Source organism: Mesoplodon bidens (assembly GCF_964165515.1).
Source record: "Mesoplodon bidens genome assembly, chromosome: 19".
NCBI classification, from domain to species: domain Eukaryota; kingdom Metazoa; phylum Chordata; class Mammalia; order Artiodactyla; family Ziphiidae; genus Mesoplodon; species Mesoplodon bidens.
Genome location: NC_138179.1, coordinates 33,550,987 through 33,573,108, shown reverse-complemented (window position 1 = coordinate 33,573,108; position 22,122 = coordinate 33,550,987). Strand labels below are relative to the sequence as shown.

At 53.6% G+C, this 22,122-nt stretch overlaps 1 protein-coding gene across 1 annotated transcript in view; it reads left to right on the top strand.

Annotated features, from left to right (window-relative positions):
- Positions 1-22,122, top strand: part of RGS9 (regulator of G protein signaling 9) — a gene marked incomplete at its 5' end in the record, with an annotated part of 90,175 nt that overhangs the window by 48,937 nt on the left and 19,116 nt on the right. Inside the window, 8 exons of the mRNA XM_081218634.1 lie at positions 6,442-6,513; positions 9,405-9,525; positions 10,092-10,155; positions 12,918-13,068; positions 15,427-15,456; positions 16,187-16,248; positions 18,070-18,183; positions 21,481-21,596. Of these exons, the coding sequence (XP_081074760.1) occupies positions 6,442-6,513; positions 9,405-9,525; positions 10,092-10,155; positions 12,918-13,068; positions 15,427-15,456; positions 16,187-16,248; positions 18,070-18,183; positions 21,481-21,596 (730 nt within the window). The remainder of the gene's footprint in view (positions 1-6,441; positions 6,514-9,404; positions 9,526-10,091; positions 10,156-12,917; positions 13,069-15,426; positions 15,457-16,186; positions 16,249-18,069; positions 18,184-21,480; positions 21,597-22,122) is intronic.

The window sequence follows — 22,122 nt, the reverse complement described above, 5'->3', positions numbered from 1 at the left end:
GGCGGTGCGCGGGCCTCTCAGTGCCGCGGCCTCTCCCGGTGTGGAGCACAAGCTCCAGATGCGCAGGCTCAGCAGTTGTGGCTCACGGGCCCAGTCGCTCCGCGACATGTGGGATCGTCCCAGACCAGGGCTCGAACCTGTGTCATCTGCACCGGCAGGCCGACTCTCAACCACTGCACCACCAGGGAAGCTCTCTGCTCACTGTTGATTAACATCCAAGGGCCTCTGGCTGGAAGAGGAGATTCACCATCTGGATGGAGTCCGCCCATGGCCCATCCATTGCTGTTAGGACTGAGTGCATTTCCATAGTGGAGGGGCCTGAATAAGTCTGCCTTGTGTGAGTGAGGGCTAGGACTCGATGCCTTAGAAGAGAATGTAAGAAGAAAAAAGTAGGACACAGACTCCACGGCAGGAAAAATCACACGTGTAGGGAACCGGAAGCCGGCCTCGCCACGGCCATGCCGTGTGTCTCTTGCTGCCCTCCTTTTCCTCTCTGGATCCGGTCCCCAGCAGAGATGGGGGCCAGGGGATAAACGTGTGCTCAGCCTCATGGCTTAGAACACGTGGCGTCTCTGGCTTTGGGACGTTAGGTGGCCTAGAGGCACAAACTGGACATACGAGATGCGACTTGTAGCAGCTCATTACTTGGGAGGGAAGCCATATCCCCAGCGCGGAGAAGCAGGCTGTAACCGCCACCCACCGCGGGGGCCTCTGCCACCTCGGTTCCCTCCCGCGTCAGACCCATGTGCTGCCTACCGGGCACTGGAGGTGGGAGAAGTGGAAGGAATTCTGCAAAGTGGAGCATTCGGAACACACGTTCCTCATCTTCCTCCTTTAGTTGTCTTGCCTGACCGGGAACCAAGTTCTCAGAACCAGAGAGCGAACTGCGTCCCTCATGGGGCCAAAGCTTCTGGAGTTTTGAACTTGGAGCCCATCACATTTGGGCTGTTTTGCTACTATTCTTTCTGCATTCAAGACAGGCAGCCCATAAGGTGTTCCAGCTGTGAGGGCATTGGTTTGGATGCCTTGTTGCCGAGGTTAAGGCCCTGGGGTTGAGGCGTGTTTGGTTTTGCTTTGTTTCAGGGCACCTCCTCCAGTTAGACCACTTGGCCGATGCCCGACCCAGGTCCCTGGGGGCCTGAGCGGAAGGCTGCTTGACCGAGCACAGGGTCCTGGAGGTCAGAGCCCACACCCGCCGTCCCGCTGGTAGCGCAGGAGTGAGATCTTTGTGTGAGAGGGAGGCAGGCCTTGCTCAGCCCATATTGTCATCTGATCCTGAAGCGGGGCGGGGGCGGACCCTTGGTGAGGAGAATGGCGAATGGTGGATAAGCCTCTCAGGTGGTAAGAGGCGCTGGTGCCCTGTGGCACCCATGACCGAGGTGGTCCTGCTCCTTGTAGAGTGGAAAACGGCCTCTGTATCACGTATGGAGGCTCCATGCTGTGGGACACCCATGTGCCTGCATCCCTTGCCAGGCGACAGAGTCTGACTGTGCACGCGAGCTGCCCTGGGACCCTCTCCTCCCCTCTGTCCCTGCAGCCAGGAGGTCTATAGGGACACGACGAGAAGCAGATTATCCGCGTTGTTCCCAGGCCTCCTGGGGCAGCTCTCGGCCCCGATGCCGGGCAGGTGGCCGAGTGGCTCTTCCCTGTGTGATACAGAAGCACAGACGTTCAACAGTGTGTCCCTGACAGTGGCTTCTACCACCACCTCCCGCACGGTCCCCATTTCCCCCACCTCCATCACCTGCCTTGTCATGGTCACCGTCACCGCAGACCTGAGTGGAGAACTTACGGTGCCCCGGGCTGTGCACCAAGCATCGTTCTGCACGCGCTTCCTTGTTCCACCTCTGCGGCCCTCCCTGAGAGGCTACGTAATTAGTCCCGTTTTGCTGATGAGGAAGCAGAGGCCCAGGGCTGCTGCTGACTTGCCAGTGACAGCCAGTGAGTGAGCACCGGGGCACCTGGACCCACAGACTGCAGAGCCTTCCCTCCTGGTCTCCATGCTCCTTTGCCTCCGGTGACAGTGTCACGGGATGTTATTGTGTGTTTAAGGCCTTTAGTCACCTCCTTGGTCACTAGAGCATCACGTGGTCGCTGCCACTCTCATGCACATGGTGCCGGGTTCAGAGGTGCCTGTCCCTCAGTGGTGGCACGGTGGTGGGGGGGCACGTGCAGAAGGAAGCCTGCTGTGCTTGGAGCAGACACGAAGCTCCCCGGACACAAGACCTCTCTCCCCGCCCCGGCCCACTCACTGCCGATCCCCTAGCCCAAAACTGGACCAGGAGTCGGGGACGGGGCCGGGTGGCCCTGGCTTCTTCTCTCCCTGACTTTCGTAAAGCCTTCAGCCTCTCGGTGGCCCAAGAGCGTCAGGATGAGGGACGCGTCCTGTTTGAAGAGCATCCGGTTTGAAGTCTGTCTCGGCTGGAAACTGAGCAATCTGACTGACAACGCAGCAGCCCAGGCGCTTGGGGGCTGTCAGACCGTCAGGGGCCCCAGACACACTGTCAGCTGGGTGGGAAGGAGCCAGCCGGGCAGACAAAGCACTTGGCTGGGGGAGGTGACTGTAGCCAGCTGCCCTACTTACTGAGCAGATTCATCCCCTGTTCGTTTCTCTGTCCCTGGATCCACGAAACCTTCCTGGGGCCCCGAGTCTGCACCAGCCGGGGAGCCGGGCGCTGGGCGTGATGTAACAGCCGAAGGCTGCTGAGCACCTGCCACGTGCCTGGGTTGAGCTCTGGGCCTGGCTGGTCCCATGGACCTGACGAAAATGCTGTGACATAGGGGTGTCATTGCCCCGTCGTTCAGGTGGGGACATCGAGGTTCAGGAAGCCACAGCGGCCTGGGCAGTGCTGGGACGTGAACACACCTCTGTCTGACATGCTGCTGCTGTGGAAGGTGCACCCATGGGTGGGCCCCTCTCTCAGCTCAAGCAGCTCCAAGTCCAAACTGCTGACACTGGTGAGCCATGCCCTCCTGGAGCTGAGACCTCAGTGTGAGGGGCACAGCGAGGGGGGATGGATTCAGGGCGTGGGGGGCATCCTGTCATGAAGAAAGACGATGTTCCTCTCACATTTTTCCCCAGTGGAACAGGGTACAGATCTGGGCACAATGCAAACAAAGGTTCATCGTGTAAACGAATGGAAGGAGAAACGGTTCCTTTAGAAAAGTCGTCTTGGGGCCTCCCGTGCATTATTGCTGTGCCATCTGTGGCATCTGTGTCTCCCCAGGGTACAGGCCGCTGACACGTGGACCATGAGTACAAGAAGGATGTGGTCTGGGGACAGAGGCGGCCTGTGGCGCGTGTGCTCTGAGTCAGGCGGTTGCTGGCCTGAGCGTCAAGCTAAACGGCCTCTGTTTCAACCACAAGTGCAGACACTCACCCGAGAGGATGACTGTCCTCCACTTCCTGCTGAGGTTGGACTGAATGTCCAGAGAGGGGCAAAGTAAATTAAGTTATAGCTCCATGACTGAACACTGGGACAATATGAAAGTGATATTTTCTTTTTTTTTTTTTTTTTGGTACGCGGGCCTCTCACTGTTGTGGCCTCTCCCGTTGCGGAGCACAGGCTCTGGACGCACAGGCTCAGCGGCCATGGCTCACGGGCCCAGCCGCTCTGCGGCATGTGGGATCTTCCCAGACCGCGGCACGAACCCGTGTCCCCTGCATCAGCAGGCAGAGTCTCAACCACTGCGCCACCAGGGAAGCCCTGAAAATAATATTTTCAAAGGCCATTTATAAACCTAGGAAAGTGGTCTGACATATAACGTTTTACCATTAAAACAGGATGGGAGAGTCCATTGACCTGATCCAAATTAAGAAAAAAAAAACCCAAACATCTGTTTTGTGAATTTCCACTCTGTGCCATGGGCTTAGGAGGCAATGGGGGTCTTTGCACTGGGAGCCGAGACAGACGTGGCCCTCGGGGAGCTTACAGTCTGGTGGAGGGACTGAGACTAGAACTACTGCACAGGTGAATGTGCCCTGTATGGATGCGGGGACAACTGTGAGGGGCGGGGGTCCTGCTTCAGATCAGGGGTCTGGGACCAGCTCTCTGCGGAAGTAACGTTCACGCCAAGATCAGGCTCCTCCAACCCTTCCCTCTAATTCTGTCTCTCCCTGCGTCAACCTCATCTCTCTCTCTGTCCCCTGTTTTGTTTTGTTTTTAAACCTATCTGGTGTTTTATTTGTTCTTTGTTTTCTGTGCCGCACACCAAAAAGGTCCAAACTGTACGTTAGGGGAGAGAGTCATGGTGAGAAGAGGAGAGAACAAGACAAGGGATGGGAGGGATGCGGTGCAGCCATGTGTCACCAGGACGTGGCACCAGCGCCCACCCTGGTCCTGCTCTGGATGCTGGCTCTGGGACTGTCCCCTCCTCGTGGGCAGCCCTTGGGGGTACGAGGGTCCTTTCCTAACCTGAGTTAAGGAGCCGTTAGCAAATTGTCTCTTCGGCTTTTGCGTCAGGGATGTTCTCGGGCACCATGCCTTGGCGTTCACACTTCCTCCAGCTGGAGGGGGTGGTGGTGGGCTTGGCGTCTCTGGGCAGGCGGGGCTTCCTGCACTTGGCCTGGCCTGCACGCCGCTGCACGGCTCCCTGTCTGCTGACAGCCCACCGCCAGGCCACCGTGGCCCTTGGGTCCTGTGCGCTGACGGTCAGCTCTGCGGTATCTGCGTTCCAGCTGCCTCTTGCATCCCAGAAACTGTGTCAGCGGTGGCTCTGGTGACTGTGGTGGAGAACAGAGACCCCCATGCTACCTGGTGAATGAGTGGATGAATGAATGAGTGCATGAGTGAATGAGTGAGTGAGTGGGTGAATGAATGCATGCATGAATGAATGAGTGAATGATGAATGAGTACCTGAGTGAATGAATGAGTGGATAAGGGAATGAGTGAATGAATGAAGGAGTGCGTGAGTGAATGAATGAGTGGATAAGGGAATGAGAGAATGAATGAATGAGTGCATGAGCGAATGCAGCCTGGGAGTTTCCCAAAACAGCAGCAGGAGAAAGGCAGCCCCGTGGAGCGGTCTGAAGGCAGGGCCCCGGGGTGGGACTGCAGCTCCATGGGAGCAGCTGAGAGGTGAGGAGGGGCAGCGGGGCGGCCAGAGGAGGCTGGAGGGGCCGGCGGGGACCGGCCGGCAGGACAAGGCCCCGGGTGGCTCCAGCTCAGGGTCCTGCGCCGATTACACAGGCGCACTGTGGAGCAGCTGAATTCACATCAGAGTGTGGATCAAGTTCAGAGCCAAGAGTTGAAGAAGGGGTCCAAGACGCGAGCAGATGACTGCACAGAAGCCCCTGAGGCTGGAGGACCTGCTGGGGGGCCGGGGCCCCGAGGGGGGCAGCGTGTGTGTGTGCATGTGCGTGTGTGTGTGTGACTGTGCCGGTATGTACGTGTGTGAGCTGCAAATGTGAGCACGTGTGGCTGCGTTCGGGTGTGAATGCATACCTGTGAGAGTGCGAAAGAGTGATGATGTGAGCTGTGAGTGGGAGGGGGTGTGTGCACGTGAGCGAGTCTTTGAGTGTGAGAGTGAGTGTGTACATGTGAGTAGTGTGGGAGTATGCGAGTGTGTGTGTGTGATGTCTGTCTTCCGTCACCCTGGAGGGATTTATTTGTACCAGATGGGTGCCCACACCACCCAGAGGAGGTGGAAGACCCGAATTGCTGGCCTCGAGGGGCTGAGAGACCAAGCCGGGCTGGCTGGGGAGGCCTGATGGAGACAGGCAGACACCGAGGCCAGCTTTGGGCCAGGTGTTCACACACGCGCCCTTACGATGAACACAGCCTTTGCTTGGTAACAGTGACACTCTGCTGAGAGCTTCATACTCCATCGTGCTAAATCTTCACAAGAACCTGACAGGCAGGAGGGCTCGTCTGCAGTTCTCAGGGGTGGGAAGGGCGGAGAGGAGTAGTTTCCAAGATCTTCCTCACAGCTGGGAAGTGGCAGAACCGGGATTGGAACCTCTGGGTGCCTGATGGAAGCCTGGACTCTCCAACACAATGAACTGTAGAGCGGGAAGGGAGTCGGGGGTCCCACGTGCTAATCCCAGTGAACTCTGATTGAGTTTGCATTTTGTTTATCCATCTGTGCACCCACCCTCTCATTCATCCATCCATCCATCCATCCATCCATCCATCCATCCATCCATCACTTATCCATCCATCCATCCATTCACCTACCCACCCTCCATCCATCCATCCATCCTCCCTCCCTCCATCCCTCTGTTTTAGGTTCTGGGGATGCTGTGGTGGTGGAATAGCCCCATGAAACTCACCAGCTCACCTGGAGAATAGCACACACCCCTGTAGCTCCCCACAGGCTGGGCCACGACCCTCAGCTTGGTCTCACGGTTGGCAGCTTGACCAAGATCCAAAGTTAATCAGAAACTGGAGACTCTCCCAGCAGCGGTTCTTATGTTGTTTTTCTTTTTGTTTTCCCACTAAGCCGGGAATGAATGACGTGCTGGACTATGGCCTGGACCGAGTGACCGATCCAAGTGACGCTGAGGTAAAACAGGTAGGTCTCTGCTGCATACGCTGGGAGGGGCCTAGGTCAGGGTCTCGGGCTGGGAAGGTGTCCACATGTCTGTTGTCTGTTTGTGTCTTTGGGGCACTGGTACCTCCCCTTGGAGACTGCCGAAGAGGGGAGGCCTGTGGGCTGTGTGGTGTCAGAGCAGGGTGGCCATGGCAGGGGTTCTGGGCAAGAGAGGCCGGAGTCGGCAGCGTGCAGGGCAGAGCCAATGGGATCTAGATAGTTGGTCTTCAGACTTTTCTGAGTCACTTCCCCCTTTGAAAACCTGATGAAAGTTATGAACCCGTTTCACCCAGAGGTGCGCAGACAGGCATTTCGCACACAATTTCCTCCAGTCCCCCCTCCCCCGCCCCAAAGTCTATAGGCCCCAGGCTCACAACCCTTGAATCAACTTTGGGTTTAAACCTTAATCTGCATGACAGGACCTGGACTGTCCCACTTTCTTTTGCATCTCGTTGGGTGGGATCTTTGCAAAGATTCTCCTGTGCTTTTTATTTTAAAAGGACCCTTTCCCCCCAGTAGGCCACCATGGATGATGGGTGGCCGATTTCCTAAGATGGGTTTTTATTTAAAGAAAGACGGTGCAGGGCTTCCCTGGTTGCGCAGTGGTTGAGAGTCCGTCTGCCGATGCATGGGACACGGGTTTGTGCCCCGGTCTGGGAAGATCCCACATGCCGTGGAGCGGCTGGGCCCGTGAGCCATGGCCGCTGAGCCTGTGCGTCCGGAGCCTGTGCTCCACAACGGGAGAGGCCACAACAGTGAGAGGCCCACGTACTGCAAAAAAAAAAAAAGAAAGAAAGATGGTGCAGAAGCTGCTGAAAGAGTGGGCATCCCGGTTAGGGCTTCCCGACCATGGCGCTGTTACCTGGGGCCAGACCGTGGTCTGGGGGCTGTCCTGTGCATTGTGGAAAGTTCAGCAGCCTCCCTTGGCCTCCAACCCCTGGAAGCCAGTAGCTCCGAGCCTTTCCCTGCCTGCCCCTCAGTCCCAACCATCAAAACTGTCTCCAGACTTTGTCCGGTGCCCCCCAGGGGGCCGAGATGGCCCCAGCTGAGAACCACAGATGCTAGTAAACCAGCCTAAACCCATGTAAACTAGCGGTAGACGGTTTCCTTGCTTTCTGTCTACTGTTGTCTTTGGGCAGCAAGGGGTCCGGGGCCTTGTTAGCCTAGCGTGTCATCCGTGAGCCAGTGCCTAAGCCCTGGGCAGGAGCCGGGGGGTGGGGGGTGAGCCCGGAAGGGAGGAGGAAGGAAGTTGAGGGGCAAGAGGAAGGAGCAGGCGAAAGCTGGCCAGGAGGTTCTGACTTGGGTATGCTGCCCACCGGGACCTGGAACTCAGGATGGCTTTGGGGACCCCCCCAGTGTGTGGGCCAGAGGTCCTGGTTTTGGCTGGAGTCCACCTGGAGGGGACGTCGCGTCCCCAGAGGGCATCCCCCGGGGACATTGCTGGGACCCTCATCTGTAATTCAGAGTCATCCTTCCTTTGATGCACGCTTGGCACTGTCAGCCTGCAGCGGCCTTTCCTACGTCCCCCTCGTCAGATAACAGATAATTGCCAGGGCCTTGTCAGGCTTGGTTACTAAGGAAACAGTCATCAAGGAAAATACTGAACCAGCTGGAAGATTTGCAGTTATTATGGATAAGGCAGCTGTGGGAACCTCTGTGGTGGCGGGGGGAGGGGAGGCCCGGCGCTCCCTCGGACCAGGCGCTGCTGTGTGTGTGTGTGTGTCTGTGTATGTGTGTGCCTGTGCGTGTATGTGTATGTGTATATGTAGGTATGTGTGTGCATATGTGTGTATGTGCATCTGTGTACGTGTGTATGTGTCTGTGTGTCTGTGTGTATGTTTGTGTGTGTATATGTGTGTGTATGTGTATCTGTTTGCATATGTGTGTGTCTGTGTCTCTGTGTGTGTCTGTGTGCCTGTGTGTGTGCATGCATATGTGTGTATGTATGTGTATGCATCTGTGTACATCTGCGTATGTGTCTGTGCATCTGTGTCCATTTGTGTGTGTATGTATATGTCTGTGTGTGTGCGTCTGTGTATGTATGTGTCTATGTGTGTATGTGTGTGTCTCTGTGTGTATGTGTGTGTGTATGTGTGTGTGTATGTGTGTGTGTATGTATGTGTTTGTGTGTGTCTGTGTGCACACGTCTGTGTGTGTATGTATGTGTATGCGTCTGTGTACGTGTGTGTATGTGTCTCTGTGTATGTGTGTGTATGTGTCTGTGTGTGTATGTATACGTGTGTGTCTCTGTGTGCGTCTGTGTGTATATGTGTCTGTGTGTGTCTGTGTGTGTGCATCTGTGTGTATGTATGTGTATGTCTGTGTACGTGTGTGTCTGTGTATGTGTCTGTGTGTCTGTGTGTGTGCGTCTGTGTGTGTATGTGTGTCTGTGCGCATCTGTGTGTATGTATGTGTATGTGTGTACGTGTGTGTATGTGTCTCTGGGTGTCTGTGTATATGTGTGTGTCTGTGTGTGCGCGTCTGTGTGTGTGTATGTGTGCTGTATGCATGTGTCTGTGTGCGCGCCTGTGCACATGTGTGTGCACATGTGTGCGTGGGGCGGGATCTCTAGCTTCAGCCCTGGCAGGACAGCACAGATGCTGAGTGAGCCGCTTCCTCTCGGTGCTATCTGGGGAGCCTTCCCAGGAGGGCGTCCAGGCCCCGCCGCTGAGGAAGTGTATCCAGGCTCCCTGGCGGGCAGCCTCGGGGCCGAGATGCCTCCTGCTCTCCGAGCCCCTTTCTTGGCAGACGCGGGCGATGCTCTCAGCCCGGAGTCCGCGCACGGGCGGGGGGTGAGGCTGCGGCCGCGGTGCTGTGTGACCAGGGCGCTGTCACTGCCGTTTACCCTCTGTCTTCTGTGTCTCTCCCACCAGCTCTCTTTCTCCTGTCTGCACTCTGGCTGCCCTGATGCATTAAGAAGAACAAAGAACCGTAATCCTCCCGCGCACGGGGCCCCTCCGTCCTCCCCTCGGCCAGCGCGGGTCACAGCCAACTGTTAGGGGCTGGGCTTTACCTGTGTGACCTTCCCCACAGTGGGACCCAGTGTCCCCTGTTTATCTGGCCTGAGAGGAGAGGGTCCAGAGGACGGGGCGTGTGTCCAGGAGGCCTTGGGGGTGCAGAGGTGTCAGATTGCTGCCTCGTTCAGAGAAGATCTCTCGGTGCCGGTTTGAAGAGATGGCCCATTTCCAAGAATTCGTAAATTCTTGAAAAGATCTCTTTTTTCCTTAAACAGGGGCAAATGATCCAAGAGCCATAAACACCATTGAGCACAGGAAGGAGGCTGTGGGCTTGGCAGGTGTCCACGACCCTGGGTGACCCGCTTCCTCAAGCTGATGGCCGCTGGCCACTGGGGCACCCAGCCCTGGGAGGAGCCAGCCAGAGCCAGGGTGACACATAGGGAGCGTGTCCTCTCTCAGTCCTGATGCCTGGAGGTGGGGGGCCACCTTTCCATTATCTCAGAGAGGATTTGGCCCTGCAGGGAGGGGCTGAGTGGTGGCCGGGCCCCAGCCTGCTGTGGGCAGCAGTGCCCAGGGCCAGCCCTCCTTCCCCGACCCCGACAGGGCCACCAGGGTCGTTTTGTGACGAGGGCCAGTGCCGTGTGCTCGAGGGAGCTCTGACACCAGAGTGAGTACAGGTCCGCCACCCCCTGGAGCTGTGACCTTGGACAAGCTCTTGAGCTCAAAGTCTCAGTTTCCTCATCTATAAAATGGGAATAAGAATAGTTCCTTCTTCGGGGCCCTCAGCGAGGTCATTTATGTGAAGTGTCTAGAACGGGATCCGACATGTATACTGCAGCTTTCACTGTCATTACAACTGTTTCCCTGCTGCCAGAGAGCATTTATGGGGTCTGGAGGCCCTCGACCCTGCTTGGGGGACTGTCCCTCGCCAGTTTCCTTCTTGTCCTTGTCTCTTCTCATCCTTCTGCCCTGGCTGAGGGTGGGGGGGAGGCAGGTCCACACCAGTGTCCACACCCTTGCCTGGTGTCTCGAACGGCTGCTGAGAACAGCACTGTTTACACTGGCGGCCACACCGGCCTTTGGGCGAAGGAGAGAAGTGTGGCTGCACAGCAGGAAGTCCTGTGCTCTGCAGAGCCCCTGGCCTGGAGCCCTCCGTGAGCTATAACCCCTCCCGCCATGTATTCCCCCAGCTGGGGACAAACGGCTGTCTTCCTGGGGCTCCTGCGTGACCGGTGGTAGCAGGGGGAGGGCTGAGGCTTGCCCACAGCTCCCTGTGTGCCGGCCACGGGGCCGGCTGCTTCACCCCTGGTCAGGGCTCTGTGCAGATTCAGCAGCTCACGAGGTAGAAGCTTTAGCATCTCTGCTCCACAGTTGAGACAGGCCGAGAGACCAGGCAACGTATCCGAGTCACACGTCTCGGAGACGGTGAAGCTGGGGTTTGCGCCCCAGCGGACAGGCCCCTGAGCCCACTCCGCGTCCTGCTGACGTGCCCTGATGTCCGTCACACAGCTTCTAGAAGCTTTGCTGGATTTTATTACCTTCTCCCAGCAGCTTGGGAAGTGAGGCTTATATAAGTTCCCTTTTTCAGAGGTCAAAAACGGAAACAGACAGATTGAGCCGTTTGCCCAGGCTGGGCCAGCCAGGGGGACATTTAGGTCCTCCGGGTACCACCTCTGCTCCCCGACCGCACCCTTCGGTCCTGCACCCAGGGCCCCTTTCAGGAGCAGACGGCCTGTGCTCAGGCCCCCAGCTCCACGCTCAGCAGGTCCGCACCTGCCTTGATGTTCTGCTGTCTTAGAATTCTTACTACTTTTTCGGACCGGGGCCGGGAATTTTCATCTTGCCTTGGGCCCTAGAAGCTGTGTGGTCATTCCCCCCCGGCCTGATCGGGAAGGACATGGCAGGACAGACCTCCTTCGGATGCTCACAGCCTCGGATTCTCGGCTCCTTGGCTGGCCGGCTGCCCCCATCTCTTTCCTGTCTGCTTTGCATTAGCGGCCTCAGTTCCCGGATTTCCTGGTTTCTGGCTTTTGACCCTTTCTCTGCTCTCAAGGCCTGTGTCCCCCCATTCCCTGTTGTTCTCCCCGCCTTGCGTTTCACTCCATGGCTTGCCCGGCTCTCAGCCCTGTTTGCACAGATTCCTGCCTGGCTGCCTGACCCCAGGGTCCCTGCCCACCCCTCTCTGGGGCTCCCGCGCCTCTGTCCACTGTCACCCCAGGGTCTCCCAGGGCACGGCCTTGACCCCTCCTGCCCTGTGACAGTCGTCTGCAGCCTGCATCTGGGTTTCAGGGCCAGCAAGCTGGCTGCAGAGCTGTGTAAACAAGATCTGGATGCGTCCCTATTTGGGCAACTCTGCAAGTGAAAAATCCTAAGTCAGAATCTCAAGAATGCAGAGTATTTGACAATTCCTTAGGGGGAGGGTTCCTGTTATAGCGAAATGTGTCACTGGGATGAAGGATAAAGAAGTGACTTCATCCCAGGTGGACCAGCTGCTGAGAAAGCCGGGGTTTGTGCATGCCTTCCAAGGTGCGACAAATGTTTATTTCTTATTTTACCATGAGGTGGCTTTCTTTGAATTGCTTAGAAGTGTGTGTGTGTGTGTGTGTGTATTTTTTAATAACTGCACTTTAATGTTATGGCCTTTGGCTAGCGATACTCTTTCTTCTAACGACTCCCACCCCATCAAATTCTCTCTCCGTCTTTCAGAAAAGTCCAGAACCCTCTCCCTCACTGCCCAGATACACATGCACTCCTAAAAGCACAGAGATACCTTGTATGTCAATCCACAGGAGGCAGATCCTATGTACAGCTTTTTTTTTTTTTTTTTAGTATTTATTTATTTATCTGGTTACACTGGGTCTTTAGTTGCGGCAGGTGGGCTCCTTAGTCATGGCTCGTGGGCTCCTTAGTTGTAGCATGCGAACTCTTAGTTGAGGCATGCATGTGGGATCTCCCCGACCAGGGATCGAACCCAGGCCCCATTCATTGGGAGTGAGGAGTCTTAACCACCGCACCACCAGGGAAGTCCCTGGACAGCTGTTTTTAAAGCTAGAAATGCTGAAATCCACACGGACCATCCAGGGTGGAGGTGGGCAAACTCTTAGACTCAATCAAATCCACTGCAGTCTGATTCCCAGGAGATAGCTGATAATTTGGTGACTCAGAAAACCCACAGCAAACCACACCTTCGACACAGAGCCCTAAAAGGATAGCAAAGTCAAGAAGGGAGTTAACATATAAAAATTTTAAAACCCTGAAGCTTGAGATAATGACCCCAGAAATAAAGGTATTAAGCCGAAGTCAGACCACGCTAAGTAGACTAGAAATGGGTGTGCTGGTGACCGGTTTGCAAGGACAGCTCCCCGGGGAGCCCAGAGACCATCGGACAGGCTGAGAGTCTGCCTGTCTTGTCTGTGTTCGTCCACGCAGGGTCCCCGAGGCCAGAGGACAGTGGCCCCCAGGACGGCTCATCCTGGGGCCTGGGCGCTTCAAAAGAGGGTGTTTAGGATGGTGTCTGCTTGGTAGTACAGTTGCCATCTTCATACCAGTGTTCGTGCTTCCGGACTCCAGCTTCATTGAAGTATCATTGGCGCATCACATATGTAGGTTTCAGGTGTACAATGTGTGATTGGATGCGTGTAGATATTGCAGAATGATTACTGCCAACGAGGTGAGGTAACACCTCCATCCCCTGACGTAATTGCAATTTTTGTGGCGATAACAGTTAAGCTCTACTTTCTGACCAACTCACAAGTATCGTTAATTATAGTCACCATGCTGTGCTTTAGGTCCCCAGATCTTATTTCTCTTCTAGCTGGGAGTGTGTTTTACCATCACTAGTGTTAATTACAGAGTGTCTTCTGTGTGTGTGCTTCCTCTTGTGATTGGGACCCTAGCACTCTTTTTTTGTTTTAATTTTAAACTAAATGGCCGGACAGAGAAGACGTTTCATTCGGCGGTATCCTCAGCTTCAGGGCAAGGAGGAAGACATTGGTGGAGAGAGCAGATCATTTTCTGTCTTTCCTGGATCACTCCTCAGCTTTGCAAAGGGCAGATCTGGGTTTGAATCCAGCCTCAGCCAGTTACTGACCAGGAGATGTCAGGGCCTTGGTTTCCTCAGCTGAAAATCAGAAAAATAAAACCTTCCTCCCTCAAACTCTGTAAGGGCTCAGAGAGGTGTAAATTGCTTTGTACTATTGCTTGGTGGTTATTATTACACAAAAGTCCAGCTTCCCTACTCTGACCCCAGGTTTTTTTTCTACCTGAAACATGTGTCTTCTAAAACAGCCCTATGTTAGGGCTGTTAGAGAATTGGAACAGATAATCAGTGTGATTGCCAAAATATTTGGGGAGTGTTCTCAATTTTTTAAGTGGAAAAATATTCTGTTAACCTTAAAATACATCTCCATTTTTCTGGGCCTCCAAGCACACTGCAGTCATCATTTGTTTGACATTTAATGAGCATCTACTCTGTGCCATACATTATGCTCAGGAAGATAAGCATGGTCTTCCTGCTCTTAATGGTGCTTAATGGGTGATACATAGATTAAACAAAGAGTCACACAAACAAATATCTAATTATACTTGTGATCAGTGCTATGAAGAAGGAAGTTTGTGGGGGGGCGGCAGTTAAGAGAGGCCTACCTGAGCATTACCTTTCTGAGTTAACTCTCCCTACCCCACCCAGGAAGAAGGATTTCCTGCAAAAAACAAGCACATAAAAATAATCTAGGGCTTCTCTGGTGGCACAGTGGTTGAGAGTCCGCCTGCCGATGCAGGGGACGCGGGTTCATGCCCTGGTCCAGGAGGATCCCACATGCCGCGGAGCGGCTGGGCCCGTGAGCCGTGGCCGCTGAGCCTGCGCGTCCGGAGCCTGTGCTCCGCAACGGGAGGGGCCACAACAGTGAGAGGCCCGTGTACCGCAAAACAAACAAACAAAAATCTAATGATGCAAAATGAAACCCAGTGTGGATTAGAAAGGAGAGACTTGCGTATGACGTTCCAGATCAGACCTTCCTTCATTCCTCATTAATGGGCTCTGGTCCAGCACTTACTTTACTAACTGGCTAAGGGAGAGCGTGTCCTCCTTGGACTTCTGACTCTATTTCAAGCGCAAACCTGGCTGCACTCAGCAGCATGGGTTTTAGCAGCCAGCAATTAGATGCTCAGCTTGAAGTATAAGAGTCAGCACCAGGCAGCCCCTGGACCAGACCTAGGAAAACTGAACTGGAATCACCCACTGTGCCCAGCCTCCAAGATTTGCATGGGGCAGACAAGTGGTACCAGGGAAGCATGTCGGATGGTAGGAGAGTTTAGTAGGAGACAGGTCTGAATGGTTTCCAGGAGCTTCCAAGACCCTAAACATGGCGCCCCTCTTGGAGCCATCCTTCCTCGGCTATGACTCGAAAGGTCCAGAGAGAGGACGCAAACTTGCTTCAGCGGCTTCAGAGAGGTTAGGGCCCGGTGTGAGCGCTTCCATGTTACAGCTCAGCTCTTGGACTCAGCTTGCAGTGGAGGCTTCTCTTGAGTCTTTTAATTGTGTGCTTTGACAGCGTGGCTTTCCTCCCACAACATGGTATTGGTCAAGTCGCTAGTTTCTCCCCCCCGCCCCCCATTCCATTTCAGACCTTCTGTAGGCTCTACGGTGGGTTGGGAGCAATCCCAAACTTAGTCTTCAATTCATCTCGGCTTTTAGGAGAGTAGGATAAAGTTACAGTGGTAAAGCATCCCCTCCCTCAGCAAACCTCTTAGCTGATCTTATTCTCTAGAAGTTGTGTAGAATAGGGTGGAAGGGGTGGTGATGGGGAAATTCTATCTTTTAAGTCAAAAGAGACGGGCAGTTTTCTCTTGGGGAAGGGTTTTTGTTTTTCAAATGGGTAATTGGACTGTAATAATTTCATGACATCTGTTTAATGGTTTTTGCTTCTTTGTTTTACAGAAACAAACAGTGGTTTCTGTCAGAAAAGAGGTAATTAGTCTCCCAGTTTCAAGGGAAGTCTGATTTTTAATCCTCTAACAAATCATATGTACTTTGGCTTCTTGCTCTGCACTCAGTGATGAAATGAAAACCATGTGTAACGTTCAAACAGTTGTTTCCCAATTAACGGACAGCACAGAATGCCAAAGCATCTCATCTAAGATCTGGCTGGAGCTGATGCTGAGGCTCAGGATGTGAAATGCCCTCCATAGGCACAGAACTGAGGGGCGTGGAGCGGATGCATCCACCCTGGTTCCTGCTGCTACAGTTACAGGGCCGCTCAGCATCTGTCCAGGGTGACAAGCGACCTTTGTTGGCAAATCTTGTATCCGGGGTGCAAGACAGAGAGCCCTGGGAAGTGCTGGCCGTGAGGTTAGTTAGATCTGCTTCTGTGAGTCAGAGGCATTTGGGGGAAAAGCTAAGCTTCTGTGTCTATCCCATGTCTCACTTTAACGCACCTTAGAACTTTTTTTTTCCCAGTTGGTGCCTTTTCCGAGACTAACACACGATGAGATGAGTGAAGGAGGCTCCTTATTTGGAGTTGGGGGCCACCCATCTGCTGCAGACCTGAGCCCTGCTGGTCCTGGGGTGGCCGGCTTGAGGGAATGGAATGGGGTGCTTTGATGGGGACATGGCTTCTGGTTTGGAGCCATATATATGTGTCGGCATTGGCGACACCCCTGTGGGGCAGATGGACATCTAACAACTGTGTCTCTTCCAGATCATGTATTACCGACAAGCCTTAATGAGGTCCACGGTGAAGTCTTCTGTGTCCCTTGGCGGGTATGTCCCTGCTTTGTTGGTCTTGGTGAGGTTTGCACAATAGGAGGGGAACTGCTTCAAGGCGAACTTGACAAGTCATAGGTTGACGTAAGAGCCTGAAGGACTCACAGGGACAAAAGCAGTCTCTTGGGGGTTTAGTTCCTGGTTCTTCACTCAGTCTCCAGGTCTCGGGCTAGGCAAAATCAGGGTTGGGTGAGGTCCTAGACAAGCCTGTCTGTGTGGATGGGAAGGTGGGAAGAGTCAGAAGTTCACCGGCTGGATTCTGTGTTCTGTACTGATAAGTATCCGTTGTTAATGTTTGATTAAAAATCCCATTGGGAGAAACTGGAAATTTATGTTTGATTCTTGAATGTTCAGGCTACTTTGATCCAGTCTCCCAGAGGGCATTATTTGGAAGACATGAAAAGGTTTAGTGCCCCCCAAATGTAAGCAATTACCCTTTCAAAATGTGGAATTCCTTGGAGGCTCACCTTTCTAGCTCTGCGATTTTTCTGCACACTTGAAAATGGACTTGGCTGATTTCTGGGGACACACGACATGACTAGTCATTTATTCTGACCACAGGTACCGATCGGAGTGAGAGATACTGTGTTTTGTCCAGTGCCTTTTTCTTCCAATGTGGTTAGGGTTAGGCCCTTGTAAAAATCTTCAAATATCTTTTGACATCCTCCCAAACCCACAGTTTGCAAAACTACCACCTGCCCGAAAATACATGCCCTGACCTCACCCACCTTTTGCAGTGACTTCTGTCTGTGGCTGCTGAGTCACAGATGGGTCTGCACCCGGGTGCTCAGTGGGCGCTCACTTTGGGTTATAATAATGCTCATTGTTCTGTGATAAAGTCAGACCCATCTACTCTGATGTTCCAGAAACCCATCTTCATGAAACCAAATAGAAAGTCCATTAGAGGAGGTTCAAAGGCTACACTGGATGCTTCGTAGGCCCACTTTCCAATTTTTATTTGTCTCATAGCCTCATTACCATAATTTTGACATCATTATAGTGTTTGGACCTGTGGATGCATTTTTTCCACTTCCCTTCAGCTGCTCCACTGTAAAGGTCTGATAAAAATAAGAAGGTCGTGGGGGAAATGGAGCCCAGGGGCTTGAGTTCTGCACAGAACTGTAAAACGGGAGCTCTGGTGTATCTCTCAGGCATGGTCCTGTTCTATCAAACTCCCATGGCTGTGGGCAGACTTCATGGCAGGTGCCTTACGTGTATACTCCGGATGCAATCCCCACCTATAGGGTGAAGGCATGCCAGGTTTTTTCCAAACTGCCAGATACCAGGACACGTGTTGACTCAGAAGGTCTAACCCGACTAGGAGGAATTAGCTCTTGCCCACACTTGTCTCAGTGAGACCACCGTTTTGAATACTGGGTCTGAGTTCCCAAATGCACGCGTTATTTGACCAAGGGTAGACCCCAGGGTGGCAACAGAATCTCACCGAGTCCGTGGCGACCTTGTGCTTCCAAGATGGTGCCAAGACACCTGTTTGAACACGTGCAAACAGAGTCAGCTTTGCATTTTGAAAACTCATGATCAAATGTAAAGAGGCTGTATTTTAATGAAATACGTACAGATTAGTCACAAAGAACTGGTTTGGGAGACGACGTTTCATTTCACAACTAGAATAGGACAGATCTTGTTTAACACCTGCCAATCCTGAGGGCTGTTAGAGCGTTTTTCTAAGAAGTCAGTAACAAGTATGTAACTAAATCCATCACGTTGAAGGAGGGCAGGCTGGTCGATCAACCTGAGTGTTGATTTGGTCTCTGGGCTGTTGAACTTCTAGGAAATCACTTTCCGTTTGTTTTTCAGGATCGTCAAGTACAGTGAGCAGTTCTCGTCCAACGACGCCATCATGTCGGGCTGCCTTCCTAGCAATCCTTGGGTAACAGATGACACCCAGTTCTGGGATTTAAATGCCAAACTGTATGTATTCGAGATATCGGGGTCCTTTTAAAAGTAACTTTTTGAGTTAGAATTCACACACCGTATAATTCACCCATTTAAAGTGTACAATTCAACAGTTTTTACTATATTCATAGAATTGTGCAGCCATCACGACAATTTTAAAATATTCTCATCACCCAAATAAGAACCCCCTACCCTTTAGCTATTACCCTCCAAATCCCCCTCCCCCCAAACCCTCCAGTCCTAGGCAACCACTAAACCTTCTGTCTCTACAGGTTTGCCTATTCTGGACATTCATATCAATGGAATCATACAATATGTGGTCTTTTGTGATTAGCTTTTTTCACTTAGCATAATGCCTTCAAAGTTTATCCATGCTGAAGCAGGTATTCATACTCAATCCCGGTTTACGGCTGAAAAACATTAATTGATATGCATATGCCACATTTTGTTTATCCATTCATCAGTTGATGGACATTTGGGTTGTCTCTGCCATTTCGCGATTGTGAATAATGCTGCTATGAACATTTGTGTGCTAGTTTTTATGTGGACATATGTTTTTCATTTCTCTGGAGTATGTACCTAGGAATGGAACTGCTGGGTCAAGTGGTAACTCTGCTTTAACAAATACATAGATCACTTTTTTTTTTTTTTTTTTTTGCGGTACGCGGGCCTCTCACTGCTGTGGCCTCTCCCGTTGCGGAGCACAGGCTCCGGACGCGCAGGCTCAGCGGCCATGGCTCACGGGCCCAGCTGTTCCGCGGCATGTGGGATCTTCCCGGATCGGGGCACGAACCCGTGTCCCCTGCATCGGCAGGCGGACTCTCAGCCACTGCGCCACCAGGGAAGCCCATAGATCATTTTTGAAAAGAAAACAATCATCTTTATGGCTTTGCATTTTCGACTTCTGATTAGAGTAAAAATAAGTTCCTGGAAGGCAGAGCCCTAAACCTTCCTTGGGGAGTTACACCACTCACTCCTTTGCTGTTTATGAAATTTGAACAGTTGTTGCTGCTACCTGTGCCTGCATAAATCTGTCATCTGGAAGAGGGGGCAAAGGCCAAGATGCAGAAGGGAAAAGCCCAAGCTAACATAGGGAGGAGGAAGAGGAGGGCAAACTCAGAGGGAAAGCCGGAGCAGGAGAGGGCAGAAGGGGCTGGAAGGAGCGTGTGAGGTGGGTGGGAGGGCTGGAAAAACAGAGAGTGTCAGGTGCATGCCACAGCTGGGTCAACGCCAAGGCCATCACCACCTAAGGCGTGAGGAACACCCAGGTGGCACAGATCCGGCCAGGTGAGCAGGCGTAGCTGCAGAGGCCTTTCACCCCCTCCGTGTAGCCTGCTATGGGCAGCGGACAGGTGAAGGAGGGCGCTCATCTGGAGTCGGGGGTCAACCGCAGAGCCCAAGACTCTAGAACCATCTTCTGGGGAGTCTTCCGCGGCCTCCAGTTATTAGGACGGTTTTCTGGAGCTTGTGTCTCTCTCGCAGTTATCAGAAGGGAGAGGCAGCCAGCACCTCCCTGTACACAAGGATGTGCAGAAGTCGGCTCTTGTGGGGGAAAAGGCAGGGCCACCTGGCCAGGACAGGGACTGTCCTGAGAGGGTTTGGGAAGGAGGCGTGGATGCTGCCGGATGCTATGTGAATTGGAGAGTGGAGTATGGAAGCTTGAGGTAGAGATTTGCTGGTGAAGAAAAGAAGTGATGCTTATGTAGGAGCCCTTGATCAGAGGGTACTGGCTGGATGCCAGATGAACCTCACCCTCAAAAATGGGAGGCCTTCTTCTTAATGGTTTAGATTTTAGAACAATATTAACATGGGAAGCTTAAAAAAAAAAAAAAAACAACAACAGGGACTTCCCTGGTGGTCCAGTGGTAAAGACTCCGCGCTTCCAATGCTGGAGACACGGGTTCAAACCTTGGTCTGGGAACTAAGATCCCATGTGCCGCGCAGTGCGGCCAAACAAACAAAACAAAGCAGACAAAACCCCAGTATCCAGCCCTTATCTCCAAAGCCTCTTGTTAGCTGGCCTGGCTTACCTCCCGAGCCCCATCAGCCCACTGATTTCAGTGAGCAGCGAGGGTTCACAAGCCTGGCTCAGAGCATCCGCTCCCAGGGTTGGCCATGGACCAGCTGCATCAGCATCCTCCAGGAACTCATGGGAAATGCAAGTTCTTGGGCCGCACCCGAGACTGAATCAGGAAGTTGGGGGATGCCACCCAGCAGTCCGTGTTTTAATGAGTCTCCCAGGGATTCTGATGTCCGCTGAAGTTGGCACACCTGTTTGATGCCGGGCCCTGCTTCTTACTGTGTGGGCCCGGGCAAGGGTTTACCCTCTCTGAGCCTCTGTCATCTTGGAAATACAGTGGGGATGATGCTATCCAGCTGGCCGTGTTCCCTTAGGGACCCAGCGATGGGTATGTGTGTAAAGCACAGCGCGTCACAGATGGTGACTCTGTAAGTGGTAGCTGTTATTCTGGGATTCTTACTGTTTCCACGCTGATGTTAGGGAAGTGTAAGCTCGCCTGACCGACTTGAGATCCCACAGACATCACTTGTACCCAGTCATGGTTTCAGCTGTTGCACCAGTGGGCAACGTGGTGTCTGGGACTTGGGAACCCCTGTTTCCCAGGGGCTGTGTTGGGTTACGGAGAATTCCATAAGGAATAGGAGAAAAGCCAACAGTTTTCTGGATTTTTTTAGACCGTGAGACCCATCCCATGCTAGCTGGGCTCGCGTGTCCTTCCTGAGATGGAAGCATGTTCAGAATGAGCGGGGGTGGAGCGGGCCTGGCATCGTAGGGGAGGCTCTGGGAGAGGGTGCACGGCCGGCAGGGCCTGTGGGGTGTCTGCCTGGGGGCACAGGGCCTGAAGCAGGGCAGGAAGGGTCACCAGATGTTCCTGTGGGAAAGGGGTGTCGAGGGGGTGGCAGTGGCCACAGCACCCATCACGGGGGCCGTTCTGGGATTCTCTCTGGTCTGGTGTGGTAGGCTGGCCCCCTAGTCTCCACAGGCCTTGGAGGAGGCGTGCATGTCCCTCTGCCCTGAAGGGTTAGTGTGAGGCTCTCTGCTGGGGGCCTCCTTCCCCGCACTGGGGAGGCCAGATCCTGAGACGAGGCCCAGGGGACGTGTCTGAGGCTGCATTTTCCAAGCAAGGGGGTTACTCGGCTTGTTTGTGTGGGTATGGGGGAGGGGAAGGTTGGGTCGTGCCCTGGGCCGGGGGACCCGTGGAGGTTAGCAGGGGCTGAAGCCCCCTCGCCGCACGCAGGCCCCCTGGGTGCGGCCTGAGTGTCTGGAGCACTTACACATCGTGGTCCTTGCAGGGTGGAAATCCCAACCAAGATGCGGGTGGAACGATGGGCCTTCAACTTCAGCGAGCTGATCCGAGACCCCAAGGGTCGACAGAGCTTCCAGTACTTTCTCAAGAAAGAATTCAGTGGTGGGTCTCTGAGTTTTTTAAATAAAATATTTGCTTTTAGAAATATTCCTGAATGTCTAGCCTAGGGCTCCGAGGATGCTCGGCCGGTGTTTCCATAGCTCTGCTCGGGCTGACTCTCATCCTGGACCCGGTCTCTCCATTGGCTCCCAGGTGCCCCACAGTCGGGGGAATTGCTTTGCTCACAGAATCCACGTGGACATGACTCAGGTTTCCAAGGCTCCATCCCCTCTGGCTGCCCTCACTGGCTCACCCTGATCCCTGGGTCTCCCACCCCCAAGCTCTCAGGTCTGCTGCCGCCAGGTGCCTGGTTTTCTTCAGCTTAGGGCTCCTCTGCCGTGGCCGCCCGTTCAGTTCACCTGGATCCCATCCCCAGAGGTTCCTTTTTAATTGGTTTGGGGTGGAATCTCTGAAGTCTTGAAACCCCCCCAGGTGATTCTGACATGTGGCCATGATCGAGAGCCACTGTCTCAGCTCCTGGTCTGCTTCCTTGGAGGATTTGAATGGAATGGAGGGGGCCATATTCTAT